At 39.0% G+C, this 14,553-nt stretch overlaps 1 protein-coding gene across 2 annotated transcripts in view; it reads left to right on the forward strand.

Annotated features, from left to right (window-relative positions):
- Positions 1-13,691, forward strand: part of TMEM245 (transmembrane protein 245) — a 78,521-nt gene extending 64,830 nt beyond the window's left edge. For both annotated transcript variants that reach the window (XM_045562543.1, XM_045562544.1), the window contains 4 exons: positions 2,121-2,221; positions 3,545-3,719; positions 6,102-6,296; positions 13,097-13,691. In XM_045562543.1, coding sequence (XP_045418499.1) covers positions 2,121-2,221; positions 3,545-3,719; positions 6,102-6,296; positions 13,097-13,142 — 517 coding nt within the window. In that variant the 3' untranslated portion in view covers positions 13,143-13,691. The remainder of the gene's footprint in view (positions 1-2,120; positions 2,222-3,544; positions 3,720-6,101; positions 6,297-13,096) is intronic.
- The last annotated feature ends 862 nt before the right edge of the window (positions 13,692-14,553 follow it).

Consider the following 14,553-nt stretch of genomic DNA (forward strand, 5'->3'; position numbering starts at 1 on the left):
TGCTTGAGGCCAGGAGTTTGAGACCAGCCTAAGCAACATAATGAGACCGTGTCTCTACAAGAGAGTCTTTAAAAATTAGTTGGGCGTGATGGTACACCCCTGTAGTCCTAAGCTACTTGGAAGGTGGAGGTAGGAGGATCACTTGAGCCCAGGAGTTCGAGTCTGTAGTGAGCTATGATTGTGCCACTGCACTCCAGCCTGTCTCATAAGTAAGTAAAGTAAAATAAAGTAAAGTAAAGTAAAGTAAAGTAAAGTAAAATAAATAAATAAATAAATAAATAAATAAATAAATAAATAAATAAAAAGTTGCCTTGATGAGAATATTACCAACAACTGGTGTTCTCAGAGGCAGAAGAAAGAAGACTGCTGTTTCATGTAAGTGATCCTTTTGGGATTGAGGTTTGCTTACTTGCCACTCAGCTGATTCAGTTGCAGTATTCTGTTGCACCTTTGATGTCCACTTATTTTTGTCTTGAAAATTTAAAAATAACAGAAAATACCACATCTTTATCTTCTCTCATTGACCTCCCTAGTTCTAGACAAGTTCCATACTTTTCTTTCTTTTTCTTTTTGGTTGTTGATGTTGTTATTCCTTCCTTCTCAAAATCTTCTTTCTCCCTCGGTTTCTGGGAACACCACACTCTAGTGATTTTCCTCCTGCCACAGAAATGACTTCATTAACTCTTTGGCTGGTATATATCTTTGTCGTTAGGTCCCTTATGAGAATGCAAATTATTGCCCCGTCTTCTCTATGCATGCCCCTTTAGGATATCTTATCTTTTCCTATGATTAATCTATTCTGATGCATCTCAGATCTCTTGTTCTGAGTTCTCCATTAAGCCCTGTCTCTTATTTCAGCTACCTCTGGGGTATTTTCAACACCCTTTTTGACTTACCATAGCCCGAACTGAACTTAATCCCTTTTTTCCATTCCCCTTCCATCTGGCCTTCTCCATGTCTTTGAGACACTACCATTCTTTCCCCTTTAGGTTTAAAACCCGAAACTGTCATTTTCTCTTTTTCTTTTGTTTCCTCTATTCAGTTGCTGTTCAGGTCCTTTATATTTCCTGGGGATATCTCCCTTCCTTTCGGTATGTTTGATACCACTTTAATCTGGGTCCTTGTTGTGGGGGTCACATGGTACCTTTACAGCATTCTCTAGTGAAAGCTGTTGGTCAGGATGACAAGGTTTCACAACTGGGCAGTCACCCTGTCACCAGATCCATGTCTCAGAGCTCTATTAAATGAATTGCTAGGTTCCAGAGCTTGACTTTGCTCTTGTAGTATACCTCTTCAGATGCTTTAGAAAAAAGTGGTATTTCTTATTGCGTATACAATGTCACCTTTGCTCCTTTTTCAATTTCAGCTTTTGCTTGTCGTGAGTATATGAGAGTGCTTCCCCTGCCCCTGTGCTGACTCCAGGTTTTTTATAATTTTGTGGTAACTTGGGATTACTTAAAGTTTGCTGCCTTTGTGCTCTCTCCAAACAGTTCCTTATTTCTCCTCCTCACACGGTGCTGCCTTACTAATCTTCTAATTGAAAAGCAAACACAAAGCACCTGATATTGCAGATTTTCATGTACTAAATTTCTGTATTAATGACTGATATATGTGTTTTTTAAATCTCTTTTGTATTTGGAATTTCTTTTCCATAATGTTTTTCCCCACAAATTCTTCACCAATGACCTGAATTGTCTGATAGCATTTGTAGAGGATATTATTTTCCATGTTTGGTTACACGGTTAAAGAAATGTGGGAAAATTTTGTTCATGAGAGAAGAAAGATGATGAATTATAAGTTGTGCTATCCCTTGTTGCTTCAGAAGTGAAAAGAAGGTGAATTATTTCAGTAAATATAGTATTCTAGGGTGTTTCATTTCAGTTATCTTTTCATCAGAGAGAAATTTAAAGAACAGTTTGCTGAACATATTCCAAGATTTAAAATAAGGTCTGTAGGTTTCTTTGGAATAAAATGAAAACAGCATTCTCAGGCCAGTAGAAAAATTGAAGCTATTACCAGATTTGGGATGAAGTGGCCAGAAGCCTAGAAGTATCAATTTTTCTGAATCACAATATGATACCATGTTTATTTACTTTTTCTTTTATCTTTCGGCATTCTAGAGGGGTGTTTGATGCTTCCCTCAAAATGGCTGGCTTCTATGGATTGTACACCTGGCTGACTCATACTATATTTGGCATCAATATTGTCTTCATACCATCAGGTAACAACCATATCGTAACCTCCACTGTCTTCTACTTAAGGATGCCATTCTACGTACATTAGGAAATGGTCTGTTTCCTTAAGTTTAAAATACTAAATTTTGTGGCTCAAGATCTAATCTAGTCTAGATTAGGAGCAGAAATATGATTTGTAATGCATTTGTTTATTACTGTACCCCCAGTAGTGGGGTTCATACCCAGCACATAGCACTGTGTAAGCATTCATTAAATGAATGAATGTCTTAGCACTTAGTGTAACAGCTAGGTGCTCAGTGAATGTTTGAATTGAACTGATTGGCAGGGAGCAGTGCCCACATAACCCGTGAGGAATACCGTCCCATGGGCAAGATGAATGCTTCTGAGCGCACATAAGTTGTCTCCGGATCTGTTCTGTTGATACCCTCATTTCCTAAGCACTAGATGGTTTAATATCCATCTTACTCTTTTTCCTCTACATTACCTCTGCTCCTCTCCTTCCACTTTTTCTTCCTTTATTTCTGTGACTGCTTGTTTTCCTAAATATTTCTGCCTTCCACATTTGCCTCTATGACCATTTCCACTCCCCCCCCTTTCATCTATGTTTCCTTCTTTACATTCCCAAGTTCATTCCTACTGTGGTGTCCACTAACCCATCTGCTGACATGCAAGCACCCTGTGTGGCAGGCAGAGTAGGTGGTGTTCTTGTTTAATAGATGAAAAACCAAAGTTTTCCAAGGTCACACATCTGGCTGATGGTAGGACCAGACTGGAACCCATGTCTGCTTGACTTTTAGTCTGGAGGGAAGCCAGATAGAGAGAGAGTACTTGAATATCGTGCTCTGCAAGGGGATGAGCTTGAAGCAAGGGCCTTCAGCTTGCAGAGATTTTTTTTGTTTTTGTTTTTTAAATTATATTTCATTTTTACTAGAAAAAAGCAAGGTAAAAAATATACATTCATATCTGAGGTTTAGAAACTGATTTCTGATTTGGCTTTGCACTCAGTACGAACTTTGACACATATTCTACAGGTGTATTTATAGGACTGTACATTAACCATTGATCCAGAATAACAGCTGAAATAATACTGAAATTTTATTATTTAATACTTAACAGATCCATTAAGAAGACACACACTTTAGATTTTCAGTATCAAGTTTTAAGGTATTGAACCTTTATTTAACTAGAAAATTCAGTTAAACAGGGTATATCATTCCCCTAAAATTTGAGTTTGTGAATATTTGTTAACTTGTTTTGGTAGAAATTTTTAAGTAGAAGGAGCTACTGCTTAGGTTCTATTGTTTTGTTGATGATGCTAAGTTACTTTTCTTCTTTTAATCTTTTTTTAGCTTTAGCAGCAATCCTTGGAGCAGTGCCATTTCTGGGGACGTATTGGGCAGCAATACCTGCAGTTCTAGACCTATGGCTGACTCAAGGATTGGGATGCAAGGCCATTTTGCTGCTGATTTTTCACCTCTTGCCAACATACTTTGTAGATACTGCAATCTATTCTGATATATCCGGGTAAGTATTCCACAGAACTTCTGAAATTATTGGTGAATCATCCAGGGATTTCTATTGCATTTTTTTAAGGAGTTATTTTTTTTCTTGGGTGTGGGCGAGAGAACTGGTGGTAGGATTTTTTGGTGAAGTAGCCTTTTGAGTTCTCACTGATATAATGAAATTTTAATTTAAAATAACATTGTTTACAAGGCATGAGTTGTTTAATTTTGATGTTATTCAAATTCAGATTATGGTCTAGTGAAACTGTCATAATAGTTAATACATTCTATTTTCTTTAAGTAAATTAAAGGTAGAATAGACAGAGTTGTAAGTTTATAAAAGAGTACCCTTCAGTTAATTTAAATTGTGTAGAAGTTGGCTGGGTGTGATAGTTCACACCTGTAATCCCAGCATGTTGGGAGGGTGAAGTGGTAGGATTGCTTGAGCCGAGGAGTTCGAGATCAGCCTGGGGAACACAGTGAGACCCTGTGTATACTAAAAATAAAAAAAATTAGTTGGGCATGGCGGCGTGCACCTGTAGTTTTAGCCACTTGGGAGGCTGAACCAGGAGGATCACTGGAGCCTAGGAAGTTGAGGTTACAGTAAGCTGTGATCAGGCCACTGTACTCCAGCCTGGGCGACAGAATGATACCCTTTCTCTTGGGAAAAAAAAAATAAATAAATAAAATTAGGCCGGGCGCGGTGGCTCACACCTGTAATCCTAGCACTCTGGGAGGCCAAGGCGGGTGGATCGCTTGAGGTCAGGAGTTTGAGACCAGCCTGAGCAAGAGTGAGACCCCGTCTCTACTAAAAATAGAAAGAAATTATCTGGCCAACTAAAATATATGTAGAAAAAATTAGCCGGGCATGGTGGTGCATGCCTGTAGTCCCAGCTACTCGGGAGGCTGAGGCAGTAGGATTGCTTAAGCTCCAGGAGTTTGAGGTTGCTGTGAGCTAGGCTGATGCCACGGCACTCACTCTAGCCCGGGCAAGAAAGTGACACTCTGTCCCAAAAAAAATATATAAATAAATTAAAAAAAATAAATAAATAATGTAGAGACAAGTTGTTTGCCACCTTGTTTTCTCTTTGATAAGTTAACGTAAAAAAATAACTGATCTAGAATGACTCTGAAGCCCCAAAGTTCCAGCACAAAAAGAAACAAGCAATTTGATGAGCGAGGCTAAGGAGAACATTGTATGTATAAAACTTGAGAGGAAAAAATTAAAAAGGAGAAAATCAATATGGTTAATTAGTGTTTAACAGTTGAAATTTTAGTAGAAGTAGGTATATGATTTATACTTAAGTGCATTGATTTCTTTATACTTTGCTATAAATTTTATATTAAGGTTTACAGGTAGAATTTAAGATAATTGATTTTATCTTAAACTACTTAACTGGCATCATTAGGAAATGAAAGGTTTGGCATAAATTTGTGGAAGTCCCCACTTTATTTTTTTAAACTTTAAGCACGTTTGATAGAAATTTTTCTCAAGCATATCATTTAGGTAAAAAGCTTTCCTAGCATATATGGAATACTGCACTAAATTCTTTTTTTGTAATGAGGAAGACAAATAATTTAGGAATATAATGTATTGGTTTCCTGGAGATGGGCTCACCACAAGTGTTACTTTAATTAAACTGTTATATATTACAGAATATCCTTGTAGTGTATTTCATTATTTGCCCCTCACTAAATTGTTCTCATCTGTGTTTAAAAACTGGAAACAAACCAAACATGACTTATTTCCCAGTCCCTCTTACTATCATGGTGCTGTGCTGCTATATTCTATCTTATTTTAATCTATGTAAGTGATATTGTGATAAGATGGAGGGCATTTGTGACTCTCCTATGAAATAAAAATCTTGGGCTTTGTGACAGATATTTTCCTCTTGAGGCCTTTTATCCTCACTATGTTAAAAAGTATATTTTAGGAGGTTGCCAGAAGTCCAGCCTATGAGTAACAGGGATGCTGTTATTGTTGCCTTAGAAAAAGCATAATTAACTGGTTTACATGCTAACTTGTGTCCACTTAATTATCCTTGATGGAGGTAAACCTAACAGGTGACTTACTAGTTCTAAGCCAACATTAACTGACCTCAGGTAGCCACGTGTAATGGCCACAAAATATCTATTAATATTGCTGACTTTATTCTTTCACTTGTTGGAGCTATCAAAAGAGGCAGTCATCCCACATTAGTGCATGGGCAAGAATATCGTGGCATCTCAGTATTACAGTCAGTGTTCAATTATATCTGCATTGAGCTAAGCTAAAAAAAACTGATGATGTAATAAAAAGCATGGTGCATTAAAGAATGAATATTGTATTAGAAACATATTTCAGATTTACTCCAGTTTATGTGTGTTAACAGTCATGAACTAATTGATGTACTCTTTATTCCAGAGGTGGCCATCCGTACCTGACAGGCTTGGCAGTGGCTGGCGGAGCATATTACTTAGGCCTGGAAGGAGCAATCATTGGGCCCATACTCCTCTGCATACTGGTGGTTGCTTCAAATATCTACAGTGCCATGCTCGTGAGTCCCACGAATTCAGTGCCCACGCCAAACCAGACCCCGTGGCCTGCTCACACTCAGCGGTAAGTTAAAGCAGAATGATCATAAGCTAAGTGTAAACATTGAACTATCCTTTCTCTGTATTTGGTAAATGGCTTCATCCAGACTTGTCAGGAGAAAAGTATTTGAGTACTAATGTGGTGATAAAGATTATAGAAGGTACTAAGTAAATGCAAATTATTTGCAGACTTTTGGGTTTCATATACCAGGAAAATTTAATACCTATATTGGGCCAGAACTGTTAATGTCATAAAAGACCAAACATAATAAAAAACTTAAAAGTGGTTGTGGGACATCGTACACCAGACTGAAGGAGACTCAAGAAATAAGGACAACCTATCATGAATCTGTGATAGGTTTCTGGATCGGGGATGGGAGGAATCTATAAAGAACATTTCTGGAAAACTGGGGAAATTTGAATATGGACCAAATATTAAATAATATATAAGTGTTAAATTTTTGGGGTTTGATAACGATACTTCGGTTGCATAGAAGAAGGTCCTTTAGGGATGACATGTCATGATGTTGGAAACTTATTTTCAAATAGTTCAGCCAAGACTGAGGGACCAAGAGAGGAAATGACTAGAGCAAAATGTTGGCAATTTGTGAATCTAGCTGAAGGACATATGGTTGTTAATCATTCTAGTCTTTCAATTTTTCGTAAGTATATACTTTTTCAAAATAAAAAGCTGGGAAAAAATTCTTTGGGTCCACCAATATAGAGTTGCAACTTGTTATTTTGCAAATACAGATATTAAAATAATTCCTGTCATCTGCTGTCATCAAGATTTCATAAAATAAACTATAATGTATAAAATGTTTTCCCAATTTTCTCATGACTTTTTTTCAGCTTTTTAGTTCAGTTATAACTTATATATGGTGAAATGTACATCTTAAATATATACAAGTTGATTTTTTTCCCTATATCCATGTAACCACCACTCATATCAAGATATGGAATATTTTCATTACTCCAGAAGGTTGCCCTCTGCTGCCTCTCAGACCCCTCTGTCTCCTAATATCCTGACTATAGTCCCTTTAGATTAGTTTCACCTGTTTTTGAACTTTATGTAAAAGGAATCATGTATATGTACTCTTGCATCAGAACTCTTCTGCTCATCAGTATATCTATGTAATTCATTCATGTTGTTGCTTTCTTTTTCCATTGCTCATTCTTTTCTTGTAATTGCTTAGTTTTCCAGTGTATGAATATACCACAGTCTTATTTATTCTTTGTAGTATTGATAGATATTTGAGTAGTTTCCAGATTATGGCTGCTGTGAATCAAGATGTTATGAACTTTCTTATACATGTCTTTTGGTGGATATGTGTATAGTACTTGGAATGTCTGGTTATACATCTGGTTTAACCTCACTGGATATTTGCAAAACAGTTTTTCTATGTGGTGTACCAGAAATTACATTTATTTTTTTTTTTGAGACAGAGTCTCACTCTGTTGCCCAGGCTAGAGTGCCATGGCGTCAGCCTAGCTCACAGCAACCTCAAACTCTTGCCTCAGCCTCCCGAGTAGCTGGGACTCCGTAAGCAGACTGTAAAGTGTTAGTCCTGTGTTTAGCCCCACCTTCAGCCCCGCTTCCAGGGTTACTTGATGTCACTAATTCCTGAGCCTTATGGGGGATTTTGCTGAATAAATCAGATTGTTTCTTGGCTTTTCCTACGACTGGCTCAGGATTCAGCTTTTTTTTTTTCTTGGAGACAGAGTCTCGCTCTTTTGCCCTGGCTAGAGTGCTGTGGCATCAGCCTAGCTCACAGCAACCTCAAAGTCCTGGGCTCAAGCAATCCTCCTGCCTCAGCCTCCTGAGTAGCTGGGACTACAGGCATGCGCCACCATGCCTGGCTAATTTTTTCTATATATATATTTTTAGTTGTCTAGATAATTTCTTTCTATTTTTAGTAGAGATGGGGTCTTGCTGTTGCTCAGGCTGGTCTTTGAACCCTTGAACTCAAACAATCCACCCGGCTCGGCCTCCCAAGTGCTAGGATTACAGGCGTGAGCCACCGCGTCCAGCCAGGATTCAGCTTTTAAGGGTATACTAGGTCATAGCAGTCCATCACTTTTTGCCTCCTAAAAGTTTGTTGCTCTTGCCTCTTAGGTTGGTTTGTTCTTTTTTCCCTCAGGTGGGTGCATGCCTTTTAAAATAGACTTTTACTGGCATTCTAATGGTGTTTGGAGAGGGCCCGAAGGAAATGTGTGTGTAGTGCATCAGTCTTTTAATGGAGAGTTTCAAAAATGGCCTCTTCATTAGTAACAAACACAACCCTGGCCTACATTTGTCAGGACATACTGTATACTAAATCCTGTGATTAAAACTTTACTTGTGTTATTTTACTTAATCTGTCCAGTGTTTTTGTGTGAGGTTAGGAACTTTTGTTTTCCTGTTTTATAGATGAGGAAATCAAGGCCTAGAGAGGTTAACCTGTCTACAGTCACGTACCTAGTGAGCACCCAAGATGGTGTGTTTCAACTAATGCTCTTTCTCTGCCTTTGCCTTCCCTAAACGCACTGTCTCGTAAGAAAGAAACATTCTCCTCTGTTTCCTAGCTCAGTAACTGTCACCCTCCACTCACAGATGCTCTGGTGTTGTTATTTCATTACTTCCCATGTCCCACTCCCCACCCGCATCATGTCCTGTCAGTTTTACCCCAGATCTGCCCTTGCCACCATGTCCAGTGTCACCCCTGGTCAGAGCTGGGCCAGGCTCCTGTCATTTCTCATAGGACTGCCACAGTTATCTTAGTCTCCCGGTTCGTCTGTCCACCTCTGCTCTTATGTTCCGCACACTGCAGCTAACGTGGTCTTTCAAAACACAAGCACATCCGGTCATGTTACTCTTTTTCCAGAAGTGGCTTCACTTTGGTTTTAGGAGAAAGATCAAAGCCCTTGGCATGGCTAGCATGGTCCTGTGTGATCTGGTCTGTGCCTTACTCACCAATCCTGCAACATTTCCTCCTCTGTTGTCCACTCTGCAGCCATACTGATTTTTCCATCGGGGCCTCAGATACACCAGGTGCCATTCAAACTCTGGGCTTTTATGTGTGCTGCCTTCTTTATCCGGACAAACTCCCATCCTTCCTCTTGATGAACTCCTAATCATTCTTCAGATCTTAGCTCAAATGTCAGTTCATCAGAGAAGCTTTTGCTATCCCCAGGATTAGGTTACGTCCTTCCTGCTTTAATGCTTTTATAGGTTGGACCTTGTATTTTTCTTTGTAGTAGTTGCTCTTACTGAAGGGGCCATGTCTATTTTAGTTACTGCTGTGTCCACATCTTTCAACAGTGTTTTGTGCTGAGAATGTGCTAAATTCCTAGCAGAAGGAATGAATGGACTGTGAGGGGATAGCATCTCTAGAGGCATGAGCTCTGAAAGAGCTTGGCTTATTTTAAGAACTCTTATGTTGTCACGGGGTGACAGTAGAGGGTGGATGGTCGCATTTCATTAGACAAACATACCTCTTATTGGCACCCTGGTGGCTGAAAAGACATACTTGCAATACTATTTCTGTGTTCTGTTGTCTGTCTTCAGACAGATGATCAACCATTCACCTAAGGAAAGATTGTGGGAGGGAAGATCTTCTTTCTCTACTTCTCACTGTTGGTAGTGCTGAATGTGGTATTTTGATGGTGGTAAATGTAGTGGATACAGCACAGCATTGGGCTCCCAACTATTTTGGCCTCAATTCAATAATCAAAGCCTTTTGCCCCCTGTGTTCTCTATTAACATTGGGTCTTTTTTTGCGGGGGGTGGGGCAGCGTGTAATGAAGGGCAAAAACACTCCTGTCATCATGCATACTTTCTTGATTTTGGGACAGGATAATTATATTTGATTTCTTTTTTAATAGGGTCTTACTCTGTCACTTGGGTTAGAGTGCAGTGGCATTATCATAGCTTATTGCAACCTCAAATTCCTGGGCTCAAGTGAACTTCCTGTCTCAGCCTCCTGAGTAGCTGTAGGCTGCACTATAGGCATATACCATCATGCCCAGCTAGTTTTTCTATTTTTAGTAGAGGTGGAGGTCTTATTCTTGCTCAGGTTGGTCTAGAACTCCTGACCTCCAGCAGTCCTCCTCCCTGGGCCTCCCGAAGTGCTAGGATTACAGGTGAGAGCCACCATGCCTGGCCTCAGATTTGATTTGATATACTTATTTCACTCCTACAAAAAATTGAGCAGCGATCTCTGAATATTAAAGCTCAGGAAAACCTGTAAGGAGGTAGGAACATATCCCAGGAACTCTTCCAGGAATGCTATTCTCCATATTAAAGTTTTCCTTTGCCCTGGGTCCCACGTTGACAGTATCGAAGGTGACAGCTAGAATGTGGTCTTTTAGGAACTCAGCTTTATCTTTCTCTACGGAAGAGTTATTAGTAATTTGCTGCTGTTTTTTGGAAGTATTATCTTAACCTGACTTGCTTATATATTTCATAATTAAATACCCAGAGCTCAATCAAAAGTAAGTACTTTTTTGTAAAAGAAGTTATTTGGTAAGTAAACTAAGGTGTAGCATATCCCATTTTATAGAGCAAGAAGTTATTTTTTTGTCTTTGCAAAATGAGGTACAAAGATGTTCTTGAAAGAACATCCTCACCCCTGCAGACCTTTATGCTAACCTTAAGAATTTCAGCTGGAGTGCACTCCCTATCATTCAAGTTTAGAATAATGAGAAAAAAGAGTAAATTGGAGTTGGGAAGGGAAGGGAGTTGGGAAGTCTGTTGACTTAAAAATTCTGTTTCCTGAATCTGTTCATCCTCTCTGTTCCCAGTGGTGTGACCTATTGCTGGGATTTCTTCAGCAGCCTCTTCCCTAGTACCTGCTTCTTAGCCTTGCTTCCCTCCATTCTGTTCACCATAGCACAGCTTCTTTGGTTTTTCTGGGACAATAATATTATGTTCCTTTGCTGCTTAACATTTCCACAGAGTCTTCCCATAACCTTCAAGATAAAGTTGAGATGTTAATTTAGGCCATCAGAGTTTTCTTGCCACCTTTGTGTCTATTTCTCCAGATTCATCTCTGTGTTGCCTCCTGTGCATTTAATTTTCCTGCCATATTCTACTTGTTTTAGTTGCTGAAGTCAGTGTAATTTTTGTATATTTTTTCTCTTCCTCAAAGAATAACACCTCCCCACCCCTTCCTAGCCAAGTCCAGTATGTCTATACTCAGAGTACTCTTCCTGGGAAGCATTGCTGAAGCACTCCAAGCTATGTAAGAAGTCCTTGCTGTGTGTCCCCATAGCATCTTGCACTTCTGTTGGAACTTAGTATACAATTTATAAATGTGTGTTTAATTCACTGTCTCTCCCACTAATTGGTGAGCTTTCTGAAGGTAGGAACTATGTCTAATGGGTTTACCCCTGTTTTATCATTCCTCACACAGCATTTGGCACAAAGAAAATGCTCAGTGAAAATTTGATGCTTAGTAGGTTAGTGCTTTATATCTGCATCATTTAAGATAGGTTAGGCTACATATAAACAAGAAACAAACAAAACCCCCACCAGCAGTGGAACCCAAAGTAACAATGACTTAAATGAGCTAGAAGTGTATTTCTTGTTTGGGTAAAAGAAATCTAGAGGTAAGGAGGGTGGGGGTCATGTGACTGTTCCACAAACAAATGGGTCCAGCCTCTTTCCATCCTGATGTACTTCCAGCCTTGGTGTGAGGCCTTTTTGTCTAAGATGGGTACTTGAGCTTGTGTTTATTGACAAATTCTCACCTGGTCATTTGGATGCCAACACAGATATAAACCTGATGGGTGACTTATCCCAGCTCAGGCATGTAACTAATGTAGCAAAGGCAAGCTAGCTACTATAGTCCTGAGATAGGCACTTCATGTATGCAGCAGACCACCTCCATCCAGCCCAGATATTACCTGCCAATTAGCTGCATTCACTAAGCTTGTTGGATGTGGATCAAAAACAGTACAAGATCACTTGATGAAAAGACCTACCCCATTTCTTCTGCCCTGAACCATATCTCTCAGAACTTGGACTCTTTGTTGGATCAAACTTCCTATTTTGTAATAACATGTATCCACTTAGCATTTAATCTTTGGTCTCTTAGTGTTTTTTTCTCTTTAACATCATATCCACTTTTTTAGGCTGGGCATGGTGGCTCACGCCTGTAATCCTAACACTCTGGGAGGCCGAGGCAGGTGGATTGTTTGAGCTCAGGAGCTCGAGACCAGCCTAAGCAAGAGTGAGACCCCATCTCTACTAAAAAAAAAAATAGAAAGAAATTAGCTGGACAACTAAAAATATATAGAAAAAAATTAATCGGGCATGGTGGTGCATGCCTGTAGTCCCAGCTACTCGGGAGGCTGAGGCAGTAGGATTGCTTGAGCCCAGGAGTTTGAGGTTGCTGTGAGCTAGGCTGATGCCATGAGACTCTGGGCAATAGAGTGAGACTCTATCTCAAAAAAAAAAAAAAAAGAAAAAGAAAAGAAAAAAAATCATATTCACTTTCTATCCAGTGAGAATGTGGAAGAGCTGAAGAAGATTGCCATTCTCTTTTAAGGAACTGCCCCCAAGTTGTACAACACTTACACTTACTTCTCATTAGCCAAAACTTAGTCACATGGTCATACGTAGGGAGTCTGGAGAAATAGTCTTTTGGATGGGAGATGGTAGATCCAGCAAAAAACTGGAGTTCTTGTTCCTAAAGATTGACGACTAGCAGACTTTGAAACAATACTGAGTGAAAAATATTAAGAAAAAATAGTGACTGTATAATATCCAGGCCCTTAAAGATTATAAAAAAAAGATACTGTTGTATGGTAATTAACCAATTATTCCATCTTTTCCTCTCTTAGGACTTTCCGTGACATTTCTGAAGATCTGAAATCTTCAGTAGACTGACATGGTTTCCCCTGCAATGATTTTTCTAGGAATTTCGACTTTGACAGTGACTTCAGCTCAGCTGTGGCTTCCTGCCCTTTCAGCTGTGCCTAGCAAGTAGAGCCCAGGAAAGAAGCAGAAGCCTCCTGGCCTTACATACACAATGCCTGGACAAGAGAGAACTTGCTGTGGGCTGCTTTGCATTGTAAAACACTGCTTGAGAGTTCAGAAATGTGGTTTGCTCACTTAACTGTTGCTAAGATGGCTTGAAATGTTTCAGTTTATACACTGGTACCATGACTTGAAATTTTCCCACTTTGGTTATCTCTATTATTATAATATGTATTTATAAAGTTATTTTAAGAACTCTAAACTACCTGCTGTCAAAAGAATATACAGTGTAATTTTCTCTTACTTTAAGAAATCTATTCTTAAACTTTTCTAAGACAGTCACTTTTCAACGAAGAGGGCTTTCACTTTGAATGTGTAGTTGTGTGAGCAGGAAAAATCAATCTCTGTCCTTCTTGCACAATGTGTCATCCCGTCTTTAAGAAAGAATAAATCTTAAGTGTAAGGGTGGGGTGGCTTATTTGATGTTCAGTTGTAGGTTGCAGCCATAGGAGACACAAAGGCTGAAGCTCCTCCCCTTCTCTCTCCAAGCCCCATTATACTATTGCCAAAATTCTAAAACTTGCCTGACCACATTGAAGTAAAATACTTAATTAAGCTGCTATGAATGGTAAAAATACTATAGAATTCATGCTATCATTAAGTTTTTTCTTTCCCAGTGTTTTAAGTGAAAAATCTCAGGTGTAGCAATACTCTGATTTGTTAAATATGTCTGTTTCATTATTTGGAACTCTGCCAGTTATTAGCAGAATTTTATATAGTGTTTTTTATATCATTTAGCACAGTGCCTTGCACAAATGACTCTAGATGAATGCTTGTTGAACTGAATTGCAACTTTTAAGTGTTGCAGATATCACAATGACAAGCATAGTGCTTTACATTTTACAAAGTCGCTTTGCACATATTATTTTACAGCCACTTTACATCAGCTTTCATATAGCTTTATGTCATTTTACAGTGGTTTCACACCAGTGGGGAAGCTAAGGTTTAGAAAAGTGACCAACTCCAAGTCATAAAGTTTAGTAAAATTTGGCCTCAGATCTTTGGCTCCATAGTCAGTAAACTCCACTGTACTACAGAGTGTTTCTTATAACATCTGAGGCAATTTTCACAATGGTATAAGATAGAGTAGATGTTGCTCTCCATTTTTTGTGAATGAAGACTTGTCCTGCAGTTCATGACAGGGCTGGGACTGGAACCCAGCTCTTAGCTGTGCCCTTTCTACTATTTAAAACAATCATTAGGCCCGCCCTTTGGCTCCTGTGGGAATATGGAGGAGAAAAGGGTTCATAAGTGTCAAAGA

Source organism: Lemur catta, chromosome 10 (assembly GCF_020740605.2).
Source record: "Lemur catta isolate mLemCat1 chromosome 10, mLemCat1.pri, whole genome shotgun sequence".
NCBI lineage: Eukaryota > Metazoa > Chordata > Mammalia > Primates > Lemuridae > Lemur > Lemur catta.